The sequence below is a fragment of the Podarcis filfolensis genome, assembly GCF_964270895.1.
Source record: "Podarcis filfolensis genome assembly, chromosome: 10".
NCBI lineage: Eukaryota > Metazoa > Chordata > Lepidosauria > Squamata > Lacertidae > Podarcis > Podarcis filfolensis.
The window spans coordinates 51,185,454-51,198,609 of NC_139612.1; the positions used below are offsets into that span (position 1 = coordinate 51,185,454).

The following is a 13,156-nucleotide window of genomic DNA, read 5'->3' on the forward strand; positions in this document are numbered from 1 at the left end:
ACACTGCTAAATGGTATCCACCAATAATCTGATGGCTAAAGCAATTTTAGGACACTTTGCAATTATTGGAAGTCTTCAGAGGAAGAAACTTCCATAATGGTGGATTGTCAGGAACACACCTCTGCAAGCTTTTAGCTCTTTGAACTTGCAACTCTGTAGTTGAGCCCAGGCTATTAACTGGATTTTACTCAGCTCTCTAGCAGGGTTCCTAACACAGGTTCGCATGAGAGTTTATTCTAGACCAAGTGAAGAAAGGGAAAGATTCTGGCTTAAGGGAAAGTTGCACAGTTCAACTTAATGCAATATGTGTATGTTTTAGGCAGGGAGACAACATGAACAGGATTAATCTGCAAGACGGTTGGAAGGCTATCATAAACACGTGAATATTCCAAAATCTGTATGAATTACCATGAGAGGAAAATACAAAGGACACTTTGTCTATGATAAACTGAAATATCTGGAATGACTAAAGATCATATAATAGAGGAAGCTTTCCTATGCCAGATGTTGATACTGACCACTAAAAATTGCCAGTCATGTGGAAAATATGCCCTGTTATCTCTACCATCTGTAGTGGAACTTGAAACTAATAACATTTCCAATCTCTAAGTCAATAAACTTATAATCACAGAGTTCTCCTCCCAGCCCTAATGACATGCTTTCATTCAGAAGAAAAGAGCAAAACATTAAATTTAATGTAGCTCTTATTTTTAAATTATTGGCTGCATATGTTGAATGCAACTCAGATGCCGCTTTAAGAGAAGCAAAATGTTATTTGCCAGGAGATAACTGAATACAGATATCAGAATATGTAAAAATTGCTCAGCAGTCAATAGGTAAACCGCTTAGAGGTTTTCTACTGAGTGAGTGGTTTACAAATATGAAAAGGAGAATGTGGGGTTTTTTTCTTAAATCTCTTGATATTCTAAATTCACAGAATGAGTGTTGGAAAGGACCTGGTATGGGGTTATCTAAAATGGGTCCTATTCATGTTACGTTTACAGCACATTTAAATCACATGACTTCCCTCAAATAATCCTAGGCATTGTGGTTTACCATTCACAGAGCAACACTTCCCAGCATCCTTCACAAATGACAGCTCCCAGGATTCTTTGAGGGAAGCTATGTGCTTTAAATCTATCATGTGGGTGTTACCTTAGAGTTGAGAGAAGCGTTGGAGGCCATCTACAGTCTCTTCCCCACCCCCACCCCTTGCAGGATCTACAGCATAGGATGCAGCTACAACATCCCTGATACAGACAGCTTTGAGTCTCTTCTTAAATAACCTTAAGTGAAGAAAAGCCTACCAGCTCCTGAACCTACCTTGTCCACTGCCAAGCAGCTCTTACCATTGAGCTGAAACGTTCAGCTGAAACTCGCTTCCCTGCAATTTCCACCCATTGGTTTTTATCCTGCCATCTGGAGCAACAGGGAACAAGTTGCTCCATCTTCAGTGTGACAGCTCTTCAAATATTTAAAGACAGCTATCATGTCTCACCTTAATATTCACTTCTTGGCAAAACTACCCAGCTCTTTTAACTGCTTCTCATAGGACTTTTTTACCAGACACCCCACAAGCCTGGTTGCCCTTCTCTGAATATGCTCCAGTTTGTCAATGTCATTTCTTAAAATAGGTAGCGGTGGGATTCAGGCTCATTGACTCAAGAAGCAATAGTGAACAGCAAGCAAGTAAACACATATTCTTGCCAGGGGCCATGCTGTGGGTGACCTAAATCAGAACGTGCCTGTTCATGTGTCTGGTTTCTACAAGCCAATGTCAATTTGGGAGTGCTGAAATCATCAGCGCTGCCACCATCATGACATTTATTACTCACCCTTTACCAGCAGGTCTCAGGGCACGTTACAACAATTTAGAATTAAAAAGTTAAAACGGATTACAACTCCAGGAATAGGATGGGCCCTGAAAACACCCTGAAATGCATTCTGGGGAGTGGGGAGAAGACATTGCTCTCACACCACCAAGACTTGCTTCAACCCAGCTTTGGCATATTTTTCAGCGCATGGCAAGCAGCAACATGGATGTTTGTCGAAAGACACACAAAGGTGGTTTAATAACCTTGAAGCACCTACAAAGTATACAATAATGCAATTTTAAAAATTGAGAATAAAAACAAAAACTAACCTTAAGCAACAACAGTCCTGAAAGAGCTCTGTGTATGTGAAGGCCTTTGGCTTAGGTGAATCAATCTATTTAAAGAATAAACTTCTCAACTTCTTCAGACAAAAATGGTGAAGTTGGGGCTGAGGAGAAGTGGCGCAGAATGTTTTCCACTTCAGCTATGAATGTATTATCCTACTCCCTTTTTAAAACATTGCTAGCCTGATGAACAGCCTTTATCCATCAAAATTCCTCAGATGTTTTGTCTGGGGGCTGGGGGACGCCCACCCCCACATTCACTTTGAATTTTTGCCTGGGCGGAATTTTGATAGTGACTCTAAATTCAATCTTTTCATTTCTTCCTATGAAAATGTACACTGGAAGTCCAAAGTTTGCATGCTTGCATTGGTACATGTTGGCTGGCTGCAAAACAACAACAACAACAATAAAACACCCTATTTTATAATCTCTTCCTTATAAAGATCAACTTAGCAACAATTTCTTCATGTGACTCACAGAAGGCAGGATGCCTAATTAATCACCCAACTCAGCCCCATTTATTAAGTAGATGTATAGGAAGCTGTTTGTTTTTTTTTAAGTCTCTTGACATTTACAAATGCCTCTCAAAATTGAAAAAGAATATCTAGTTATGTTTCCCACAGTGTTGGAGGACATCATGGACTTTGGGTGTCAATTGCAATATATAGCCTATTAACTGTGTTAGCTCACAAAAGACCATACCAAAAGTTATTTGTAGGACTTTTCTTTCTCTCTGTGTGGTTCTCTAACAATATTTTTCATTAAAATTGAGTGTTTTAAACAGTTGGACATGTTTTGTGATGCAAATGTCCAAGAAACCTTTCACTATTCACCCAGTTTCCCCCACATTTGCAAAGAAATTTAGTTTGCATGCTTGGGAGGTGGTTTTCTGTAGAAACTCTCCATGCTCATGTGGCTCCTTCTCACAGTCTGAAGGGTTTCAACACCTGCACCAATTGTCCATGAGGCCATCCAGCACTGGTCTAGGAATTCCCCAAAGGACGGTAATGATGCAGCAGTCAAATCTCTTTAAAAAATCAGAAGCCAGATAAGGGAATGTGCACCAGCTTCTCTAGCTCCCATCACCCCAGCCAGCATGAGCAAAGGTCAGGGATGATGGGATCTTCTAGAGTCTAAACAACATCTGGAGGGCCACAGGTTAGTCTTCCTAGACTTAGCTTATTTTACTCTAATTGTCTTGCAAACTTACCCGTGGGCTACAATCAGTGAGTTTCCTTTCCAGCTTAATTAGTAATCTTGTTGTATTGTTATGCTGCATTTTGTTGCCTGTATTTTTAATTCGATTTCAAATAGAATCCTGTGCAATTTCCATGCAGCTGCTGGAATCTAATTTATTTACAGCCGCCCTCTGAGAACTTGTTCTTCGCTCCTGCTGAGGTTTCAGTTAACCTTGATCTTGGAAGAGCAAGACTCTTCTATTCCCATTTGTAACTGCCACTCACTAATGTGCATGGGAGGTAATTGACCTAGGATACCCTTTATTCATAGGCTTAATGGCAGAAAATTGGGAGCCATACAGCAACATCTTGCTTTTTGCACCTCCCTACAGATATATCTAGAGACCCTCACTAACACCCACCCCACATTAAACACTAGTAGTCACGTTAAAATTTAATTACAATATGGCTTACCAGCAAATCCTTTTAGGCTAAAACAGCATTGCAATAAGGCTAATGTATTATGCTATGAATGAGCAGATTGCATCAGTGTGCTCAATAAACATTTTTGTAAGCATCAGAGACCAATCTTCAGAAAACCAGAGCATCTGCAGAAGTTATGGCCCACTGCCACCGCTCAGCACATTTCCAGCAAGCCCCCACAAAGCGACACCAATAACAAGGTCCAGGCAGATGAGATGAACGCGCAGAGGCTTATTGCTTTCGTTTGTTAAAACGACAACCAATGTTATCCTCAAAGTCATCAAAGACTACAGTTCTGAAGTGACTTGCAAGGCCCTAAATCAAGGTGATGCATGAATCTGAAAACATATGCATGGCTGAGGCATCAGGGACAGTTCACAAGGCTATTTTTATGGGATAGTTATGGGGTAAAGTCATCACTAGGTTACTTTTCGTTTTTAATGATGGCAGCCAGTCCTGGAAATGCTTGTTACCCACCTCCAACAAAGCTCAAGATGGCACAGTAATCATCACCACTAGGCTGAATCTACATTTTGGAGCTTCTTCCACTTGCACCCTCAACACAACTGGAGTATGAGCTACGATCAGTCTCTGTGCTATAAACGTCAACTTGCAGTGGCTTCATTACATCACCACCCAAGCTAAAACAATGGTCATGCAAATCATATTTTGTCAGCAAGCCCATGGTTACACAGCTACCAATAGATGATTTGGCTTTCCTGATTTTCTGTGTCACAGTTGAGAAATCTTTGTTACTCTGAAGGCCTAATAGGCAAACTTCTAGGAGCTGCAAGCCAATTGTGGGTTGAGTCAGAGCCAAAAGTGGGTGGAGCAATGGACGTGACTCTTAATGTACAGTAGAGTACACTGAACCCATACATTGTGGTATCTATTCTTCCCCCACCCCTGACGATACACTCAATTCGGCTTCCTCCATCCAGACTAGCAAGTGGCATTAGCAGAGTCCAAGGACACATTACAGATAAGTCAAAACACTCAAGGACAATATGAAGCTAAGCTGGTGAGAGGCATGGCCTGGTAAGGGGTGCAGCCTGAGGCCAGAGTCCTACCAGAACTCTGGACCTGAGAATGAATGCTCAAAACAGGAATGAAATGACACAATGATCTCCTACTTATTGGGAAACCTCCCTGGTTTGCCTAATCTAATTTGAAGGGAGAGCTCTACATCAAAATTTGCTGTAAGGCATTGGTGGACCTCTTTCTTGAAACTGTAGGAAAGTTCTCTTTCTACCTTCAAGGAGAGTCTCCTTCGAGTGCTGATTTTATTCAACAAGCTTCTTGTTAGCTCCCCCCTTTGTATTTGCTCATTAGTCTATTTCCAGTTGCAGACAGTCGCTGTCTGCCTTGCATTACAACCCTTTCATCAGTTCTGAACACTTGCCAGGCCCTAATTGTTTCACTCTGTTGATCTGCTCGAAGATGCCAGTTCCGCTTTTTGTTGCTTCTGCAAACTTGTCAGATCTCCTGTCCCACCTGGTACACAAAAGATTCCCAACAAGAAAGGGAAAGCCAGGAAGCTTCATGTCTCCTTTGTCAGGCAGGTATCTGCCAGCAAGAACACCCCTCTTTGCCTGCCCAACATGCAAACCTTGGAGCAGTCTGCTAGTCTTATGAGATTAAATTGTAGGGCAAATCAGTCAACTCCTTGACATACAGCCCACAGGCCTGATGTTATACCAGCTTGCTGCTCACCATGGCTTCTAGCACTAAGGTCTGAGTTATAAGGTCCACAGCCAAAGCAGCATAAGAATCAAGGAGACCAGTAGGGTGTGTGGGGGAGGTATAAGGGCAATGGGAAGGGAGTAAGAAAAGGCAAGATAGTAAGGACTCTGGGGGCAAGATGCATCACATGAACTAATCTCTTGAATGGCAGGACACTGTGGTGCTGCTGCTTCTTCTGTGGCACAATGGCTCAGTGTGTCTGACTGTTAATCAGAAGGTTGGTGGTTTGAGCCCACCCAGGGATGGCTGTGGCAGGATTCCTGCCTTAATTCTCGTCCTCCTCCTCCATCTTCACTGTACATGTGTGTTTGTATGTCATCTGAGAGAGGTGCAAGAACCATCTCTAATTTTATGTCTGTCTTCCCTCAAAGGCTTAGAGGGAAGGCAGAGGTAAAATTTAAAAAAGGTTAACAGAGCAAAGGTTTCATAATGGGTGCTTCCTAGTTTCACAAACGAACTGAAAGATGACCACACTGGCAAAGTGGATTCTGGTTCAAGCTACCATTCTTGTGTACTGCTGCTTCTGCCTGATTCAGACTCTGAGGAAGGTGGATGAAATACTCAGCTTCTGTAGGACTGAGACTCATCCCGTCTCAGGCACCCAGCTAAAGTGTGCTTTGTTAACTTTCCCCAGGTGGAGCAATGAGCGAGGGAGCACTTGTGCAGAGTAGTCCACCGCTGAAAGCTTTAACCAGTGTGCACCATGCTGGGATGCTCACCCGCTAGTTCAGTTGTGAAGCCAGACACACGATGCAGGAGATGAAAGCACTGCAAATCCTCTTTTTATCCCAAACTGGTTTTTTTTAAAAAAAGCACTGGTCTCACAACATTGAGCTCCGTCCTGATTCCAGGTTTTTGCTGCCATACCTTCTTTTCTGAAATGAGGGATGAAAGCTAGGTTTGTCAGTGTTTTATCAATCTCATGGGATCCAGTATCACAGATAACCAAAACTCATTATCACACTCACCCACATACTCAGTCATCTCCCCCTGTCCCCAGCAATTAGGCTTGAAGATTGCTCACGCACACAAACCATGTGGCAGTTAGGCCAACGAGAGGCTGTTTTCAAGTTGAATTGCCGCAGGAGGTGGACAGGACAGGACAAGAAGGATGCATATCCAGTGGGAAGGACCCTGCAGATCCCTACTTCTGTCATAGCTTCTGTAGTTTAACCTGGACCCTATGCAGGGAATCTAGAGCTGAAGCATCTCAAGGAGATGGCTGTCAAGCTCTGCTTGAAGTCCTCCAGGGAGCCCACGACCCCTCTAGGCAATTGACTCTATTGTCAAGCCGCTCTTACCTGTAAGGCATTTCTCCCTTGTTTTCCCTTGAAATGTACCCACCTGCAGCTAAATCCTGACAGATCTATTCCTGTCCTCTGAGGCAGCAGAGAACAAGTCTTTGCCTTCCTTGCTCACGTGGTGTGGAATGTGTTCTGCTTGGAAAGAGTGGCATCTGCATCTGCTCTTTCCATGCAACTGAAATGATCATCTTGGGGTCAAAACCTCCCCCGTGCTGCTTTTCAATTATTATGACCTCCGAAAGGTACTCCTTAGGAGATTCGGCTCACATGTAATTTACACACATCTGGAAGAGGGTTCCATTCTGCATCTCTCTCCTCACTGCCCCCCGCCCCCCGCTTTCTTCTTTTGACATGGTTTTGTTTTCCACAAGGGAAGGTGCTTATTTTCTCCCTTCAACTAGCAATGATGATAATAGGAAACTGAAATGTAAAATGAAAACCATATGCATGTAATAGGTAATGTATGAGCCTTCAGCTACCAGGAAGTCATATTTCAAATGACATGAAAGGGAGAAATTGATAGTCGGATGTCTTCTCATTAGAGTCAGTTGCTCATTTTCATCCTCAAGGTTTTCCTATTTTTTAAAAAAAATATTATAGGCAACACCCTTGTCAGTCCTTTGTCCGTTTAATTAAAATGTCCCTTTTCCCATACACAAAACAAAATTTCAGATTCAAAACCATTATTTTGAACTGAAACTGTTGTGAAGCATCATTCAAATGCCGGTATTTAGCATTTTCTGTAAAGCTCATTAAAATTACTTTATACTGAAATGTCCTGCTTTATGTGGTTTTAGTTATGACCATCTAATCTATAGCAGCCTTGCTAAAATCAGCTTTCCAGGAAAATTAAATCTTTACAATAAAAACAGAGAAATCTAAGAACCAGCGGAGCTGAAATTCAGGTATTGTGGTCTATTCAGACAGCAGGTGTTTGGCTAAAGCTGTAGTGCTAACTCTGGGGCAATTTTCAGATTTCACACATTAATATGTGTAACAGTACCCCAGAGTTTCACCCTATTTTTTTAAAAGGCAAAGACAGGGGGAAATTAAGGGGGCTTCTAGACTGTTGCTATATTTTGGTGGGATTCAGTCACATACCAGCAAATTGCACCATCCTAATTCGTCTTGCAGAACAAACCCAAATAAAGGCTTAAAAAAATTGTTTGGGGGAAGAGCAGAAAGTATAGGGTATGGTAATACTGGAAGGGGGGGATATGAACAACAGTTACCCAAATCAAATAGGAACCACTGTATTCGAGTATTGCGTGGGGCAGGCTGTGTTGCATTTTGAGACACGCACCCCTGTGAAATATTCATGCTACCCCTAATCATAGCTGTTTCTTCACCAAAGCGATTGGCTTTTGGCCACATCAAAATCCCCGTGTGCTGCTTCTCCAAAAAAAAAAAAAAAGTTAGAAAGATCTACATCACAGCAAACTAATTTCAAAGTACGTGATCCATTGTTTTTGTTTTATTTCAAACTCCTTATTTCAATCCCCCAGGGGAAGCATGAACTCAGTAACATTTGACTTCCATCTGAGCTTTGAGCTGACAAAAAGCAAAAAAAGGAAGCAAACATTTGTATACAGCGGCAAGGCCGGAATGTTAAACACAAATCACAGGAACATGCCCCAGAGCACATATCCTACTTGGAGGATTAAGATAATGTAGCTACTGCAGTCCTGTTTTAAACCTGATGCGGAACATCTGCTCCTGCTTTGCTTTTAATCATTTGTGTTTTTCTTGCCTGAATCTGCCATGGGGAGATGGGCGGAGAGGCATGAGTGGACAGAAATGGCAGGCGAGATTGCCCCATTGCTGGGAGCACAGAATCCCTGCCATGCTCAGCTGAACATTCAGAAAGACAGCCAGCAGACGGCAAGTTCAAGCACGGAAAAAGGAGATGCTTGCTTCCCATTTGGTATTAACCCTTCCTTCGGCTACCACTGAATTTTACGAGCTGCAAGTCACCAGTTTTGTTCCCTGTCATTTGTTTAGAGTCTCCATCTGGACCAGATGCCCCACAACGCTCAGGGAGAAAAGGGGGAAAGAAGGAAAAGTGCAGGTGCTGTAGCAAGGAGAGCTAAATATGAATATTTTGTGGTCGCGATTCCTGTGCAAAACAAGAAAAAAGTCTTGTGGTATGTTAACGGCTAACAAACAGGGATGTTGGAGAATTCCATCGGAAACAGAAATGGGAGCGGAACTTGCCACAATTCACATATTTGCCCATGGTCAGGAACGGAAATCACACAAGCAAATATGGGGTTCTTTTAGTCAGCAAACATTACATAAATCATTCCATTGTTTTCAGTGCTACTTTTGATGTTTCCCTTTCACTAAAATACATTTAAATTAATTATGTAATAAATTACATGATTGAGTTTGTTTAGGTCACAGCAGATAGCAAGATCAATAACATAGGTTTTAGCAGAAGCTGAACTGTAGTGCAACAGAAACAGCACTGACTGTGGCAGTGTCAGGGTGGGATGGAAACTGCTGCCTCCTTACATTCATACTAACAAACATAGTAATGCATTGGCATTTGCAGAGTCCACTTCTTCCACTGCAGTGCCAGACTAAACATTCACTTAACATGCACTATATAGCCACACATATTGTTTTTTCTTTAAATGATTACAGGTGCTAGGAAGCCTGATTCCCGCTGAGAAGCCCGTGCTTCTGTGAGGGAGGCTTAGCTCTTCACTCTCCCCATCATGATCAGCAGATCTGTAATTATCTAAAGAAAAACAAGAAATGTAGCGGCATGCTATGTAATTAAGCAAACGAAAGCAATTTTCTAGCTGGCAGGTATATATACGTGGGAATGCAGAGAGAGAAAAGTCCCAGGTGCAACCCCCAACATCTTCAGATAGGGCTGGGAATATTCAGAAACCTTGGAGAGCCGCTGCCAGTCTGTGCTGGCCATCATGAGTGACATGGACCAATGCTTTGATTCAGTACAAAGTAGCTTTCTATGTCCCAACAGTCTAAATCCAATTAACGTGTAAATGTGCACAAAATAAGCACAGTGACTATTTGTAAGAGCAGTGATGGCTGATAATCGTCCTAGATGTGCTTAAGCTACTAGTCCTTAGTGTGCCCTCTTGCCAGGAACCAGCAACGAAAGCTAGATTCTGACCCTGAAAATCTGTGGCTCCTTACCAAATGTGCCAACCCATTTCTGTCCGCTCATATTGTGACGTTAACATATGAGAGCGCTGGAGGTGAAATAGTTAAACAGGTTACCCAATCAGAACCCAGGGGGTGGAGTCAGAGGGACTATAAAACCAGCTCTAGGAGGGGTGAAGGGAGGAGTTTGTTGGGAGGTTGGTTGGAGTGGGAGTGAATGGGGATAGAGTCTGTGGGTAGGTTGAGTTAGTGTACCAAAATAAGCTGAGTCAGGAACAGTTAGGAGCTAGGAAGACAAGTAAATATCTGAGAGGTGGTTTAGGGAGTGAGAGCAGGTAGCGGAAGTTATAGGTCTGGATAGGCACCCCATGATTGTAATTGACCGATACCGTTGATGAAACCACACAATTGTTAAACTGCAACAAATAAACAAAAGTTTATGTTCCAGTTTAACCCTGACTGGACTCAGTATTGTACCAGGTAGGGTCTGGGTGGTGGCAGCGAGAAATAAAGTGGTGGCACAGGGATCAATAGACGGTGAAACGTCCGGGGACCCTGTGTGATCGCCACACAAATATTGCTCACACACCTTCAAATGCAAAGGGGCCTCTCCACATGATTGGAAACCCTGGTAGGCCAGTTTCTAAAGTTCAAATGAATGTAGATGGATCAGGAAGCCAAACCTTCCACCACAATGCCACCCCCGCCAGGTCTTCATTCTGCCTGAACTGACCTCTGTAAAGGGTTATATGAAGACACTACTCTACGGACTTTGAAAACACCTTCTAGGGCACCGCTAAGGCAGGTGAAGGTGGAAAGGGTATAGTGTATATAGGGAAAGGGTATATAGGGAAAGGGTATAGTGACCAAACCTCTCATGTTTCAACCTCATATTATTTATCAGGAGCATCCAGTGGCAGCTGGTGCCCTTTGGGATTGACAGGGCGAAAGGCTCAGCAGTAGGTGGTGCCTGAGTCAATTATACGTGGAGTCAGATCCAATGGAAGGCAGAACAGACTAATTCTAGTTTTGTGCCCACCTCCCTCTATGCTCAGCTCTGCAAGGGAACGCTGGGGTTAAGGAGGAGGAAGCTTGCGGGCAGTGCCACCCCCGGGACTGGCTATAAGAAGGAAGGCAGAGGTGGATGGGGCAGCACCCCATTTGCCCTACAGGATTAGGCTCCACTGGTCAAGCAAAAGAAGATAAGAAAACAAGAACAGTCCTGCTGGATCAGATCTAGTCCATTGCCCATCTCACAGTGGCCAACCAGATGCATGTGGGAAACCAGGAAGCAGGTCTTGGGCAGAAGAGCACTCTTCCGTCCTGTGGTTTTAAGCAACGCATATGTAGAAGCATTGCTTTCTCCAGCTGTGGAGACAGAGTCTTTGGTGCTAGCAGCCATGGACAGCCCTCTCCTCCGTGGACTTGTCTGTATGAATGTGAGTGTCTATATCTGCAGCCAGGTCACCGGATCTGCACAAACCACTTTTGTTACAAACAAGCAGGTTTATGTTTGATGCATGCCTAGAAGCACAAATCCCTTTTCCAGGCAAATTTAAAAGCAAGCGCCGTGCTTGCTTACTCTGAAATAGCCTCCCCCAATCTAAATGTTCTGGATTGCATCTCCCACGATTGTATCAGCAGGGGCAGATGGGAGCTGCGGTCTAAAACAGCTGGTGGGTACCAAGTTGGGGGAGGCTGCTCCAAAGCGAAGATTGCAAGTTCCCCAATGAAACAGACTTCTAGAGGGATGGTGGGAGAACATCCCAGGCCGAGTTGACCAAATGCCAATTTAATGCAAGACTCCCAGGTTGTTTCTCTGGAAAAATACTGCAGAGGAGAGACAAGGAGGGTTCAGTTGCTGTTGGTCAGTAGGACCAAAATGAGGCCAAAGGAGCCAGTATTAATTGCAAAGAAAACTGTGTTTCAGTGGCTGATTGAGGAATGAGTTACTAACCAAATTGGCATGTACAGTTGACCAGTGCAAATACCTGCCCCTTCATCTGAGGACACAACACCTACTATACAGGATCAAACCAACAATCCTACCAGCAGACTTTAGGGCCAGCGCATTGTCTTGGCCTGTCTCTGGCATCAAATATCCCCAACCCTCCCCAGTGCTGAATGCTACAGTTTTACATCCACGCTATACATCAACCACATGGCTTCCCCCAAATAATTCTGTGAAGTGTAGTTTGTTAAGGACTGCTTAGTATTGTGACCCTATGAGGGATAAACAAATTCTTAGGGAAATTCATGTTCTTTAGATGTATGGTGTGGATGTGACCACAGAAGTCCGGGGGGGGGGGGGACGACACCTAGAGCTTCATTAGTTATCTGTGCCCAGTCCCTTGTTATTAAGATTTGATCAGAGTTAGAAAACTACAGAGCCACCTAATCTGAGCATTACCCAGGCAGATTTAATCAGGAACAAACCAATTAATTACATTGCAAAAGTTCAAGGTTCTTGTATCAATTTACATGGCCCTTATACATTAAGGACCACCTGATTCCTTATATTCTTGTCCCATCACTGGGATCTTTTGGGGAGCCTCTGTTGGTGGCCCCCCATGGTTCAAATGCATGGCTCATATTCATTGTGAGCTGTGCATCCAGCATTGCTGAACTCCCTCCCAGCTGTGATCAGACAGGCCTCCTCCCTGTTGAACTTCAGGCACCTAATGAAGACCTTTCTATTTCAGTAGGCATTTTAAGTAAGTTTCTGTTTTTATTATTAATTTTAATTGATGTTAACCTGCATGTGTGGTTTGTTTGTTTTTTGTTATCTTAATGTGCATCACTTAGAAACTTTGGTGTCAAGCAGTATATAAACGACTGGAATACATTGAAAATAAAATCCTTGTTACCAACGTTCTCTAGGCAAACCTCTCTTTTATGCAACTGCCAGAATTGCTCCCTCTGATATTGAACCAAAATCTACCCAAAGATTTTTCATGGGGGGAGGGAGGGAGGTGAGAAGGCTGTGGGCTAGATGAGAAGGTGCCACAAGCTACAACTGATCCGCAGGCCAGCATTTTCCCATTCCTGCAATGCATGTTTACTCAGAAGAAAGCCCCACTATGTTCTAATAAGTGTGCTTAGGGTTGCACCTTAAGTCTCTTCACCTATCCTTTGTTTTCCTCTCTAGTTTATCT

General features: G+C 43.3%; 1 protein-coding gene across 10 annotated transcripts in view; it reads right to left on the reverse strand.

The window, feature by feature from the left end:
- Nucleotides 1-13,156, reverse strand: part of CHST11 (carbohydrate sulfotransferase 11) — a 199,985-nt gene that overhangs the window by 7,821 nt on the left and 179,008 nt on the right. The window contains exon 1 of one of the 10 annotated variants that reach the window (XM_083574148.1): nucleotides 1,350-1,473. The exons of the other annotated variants lie outside the window; for them this stretch is intronic. Coding sequence (XP_083430274.1) covers nucleotides 1,350-1,448 — 99 coding nt within the window. The 5' untranslated portion in view covers nucleotides 1,449-1,473. Of the gene's footprint in view, nucleotides 1-1,349; nucleotides 1,474-13,156 lie in introns of those variants that run through there. 10 annotated transcript variants of the gene reach the window in all.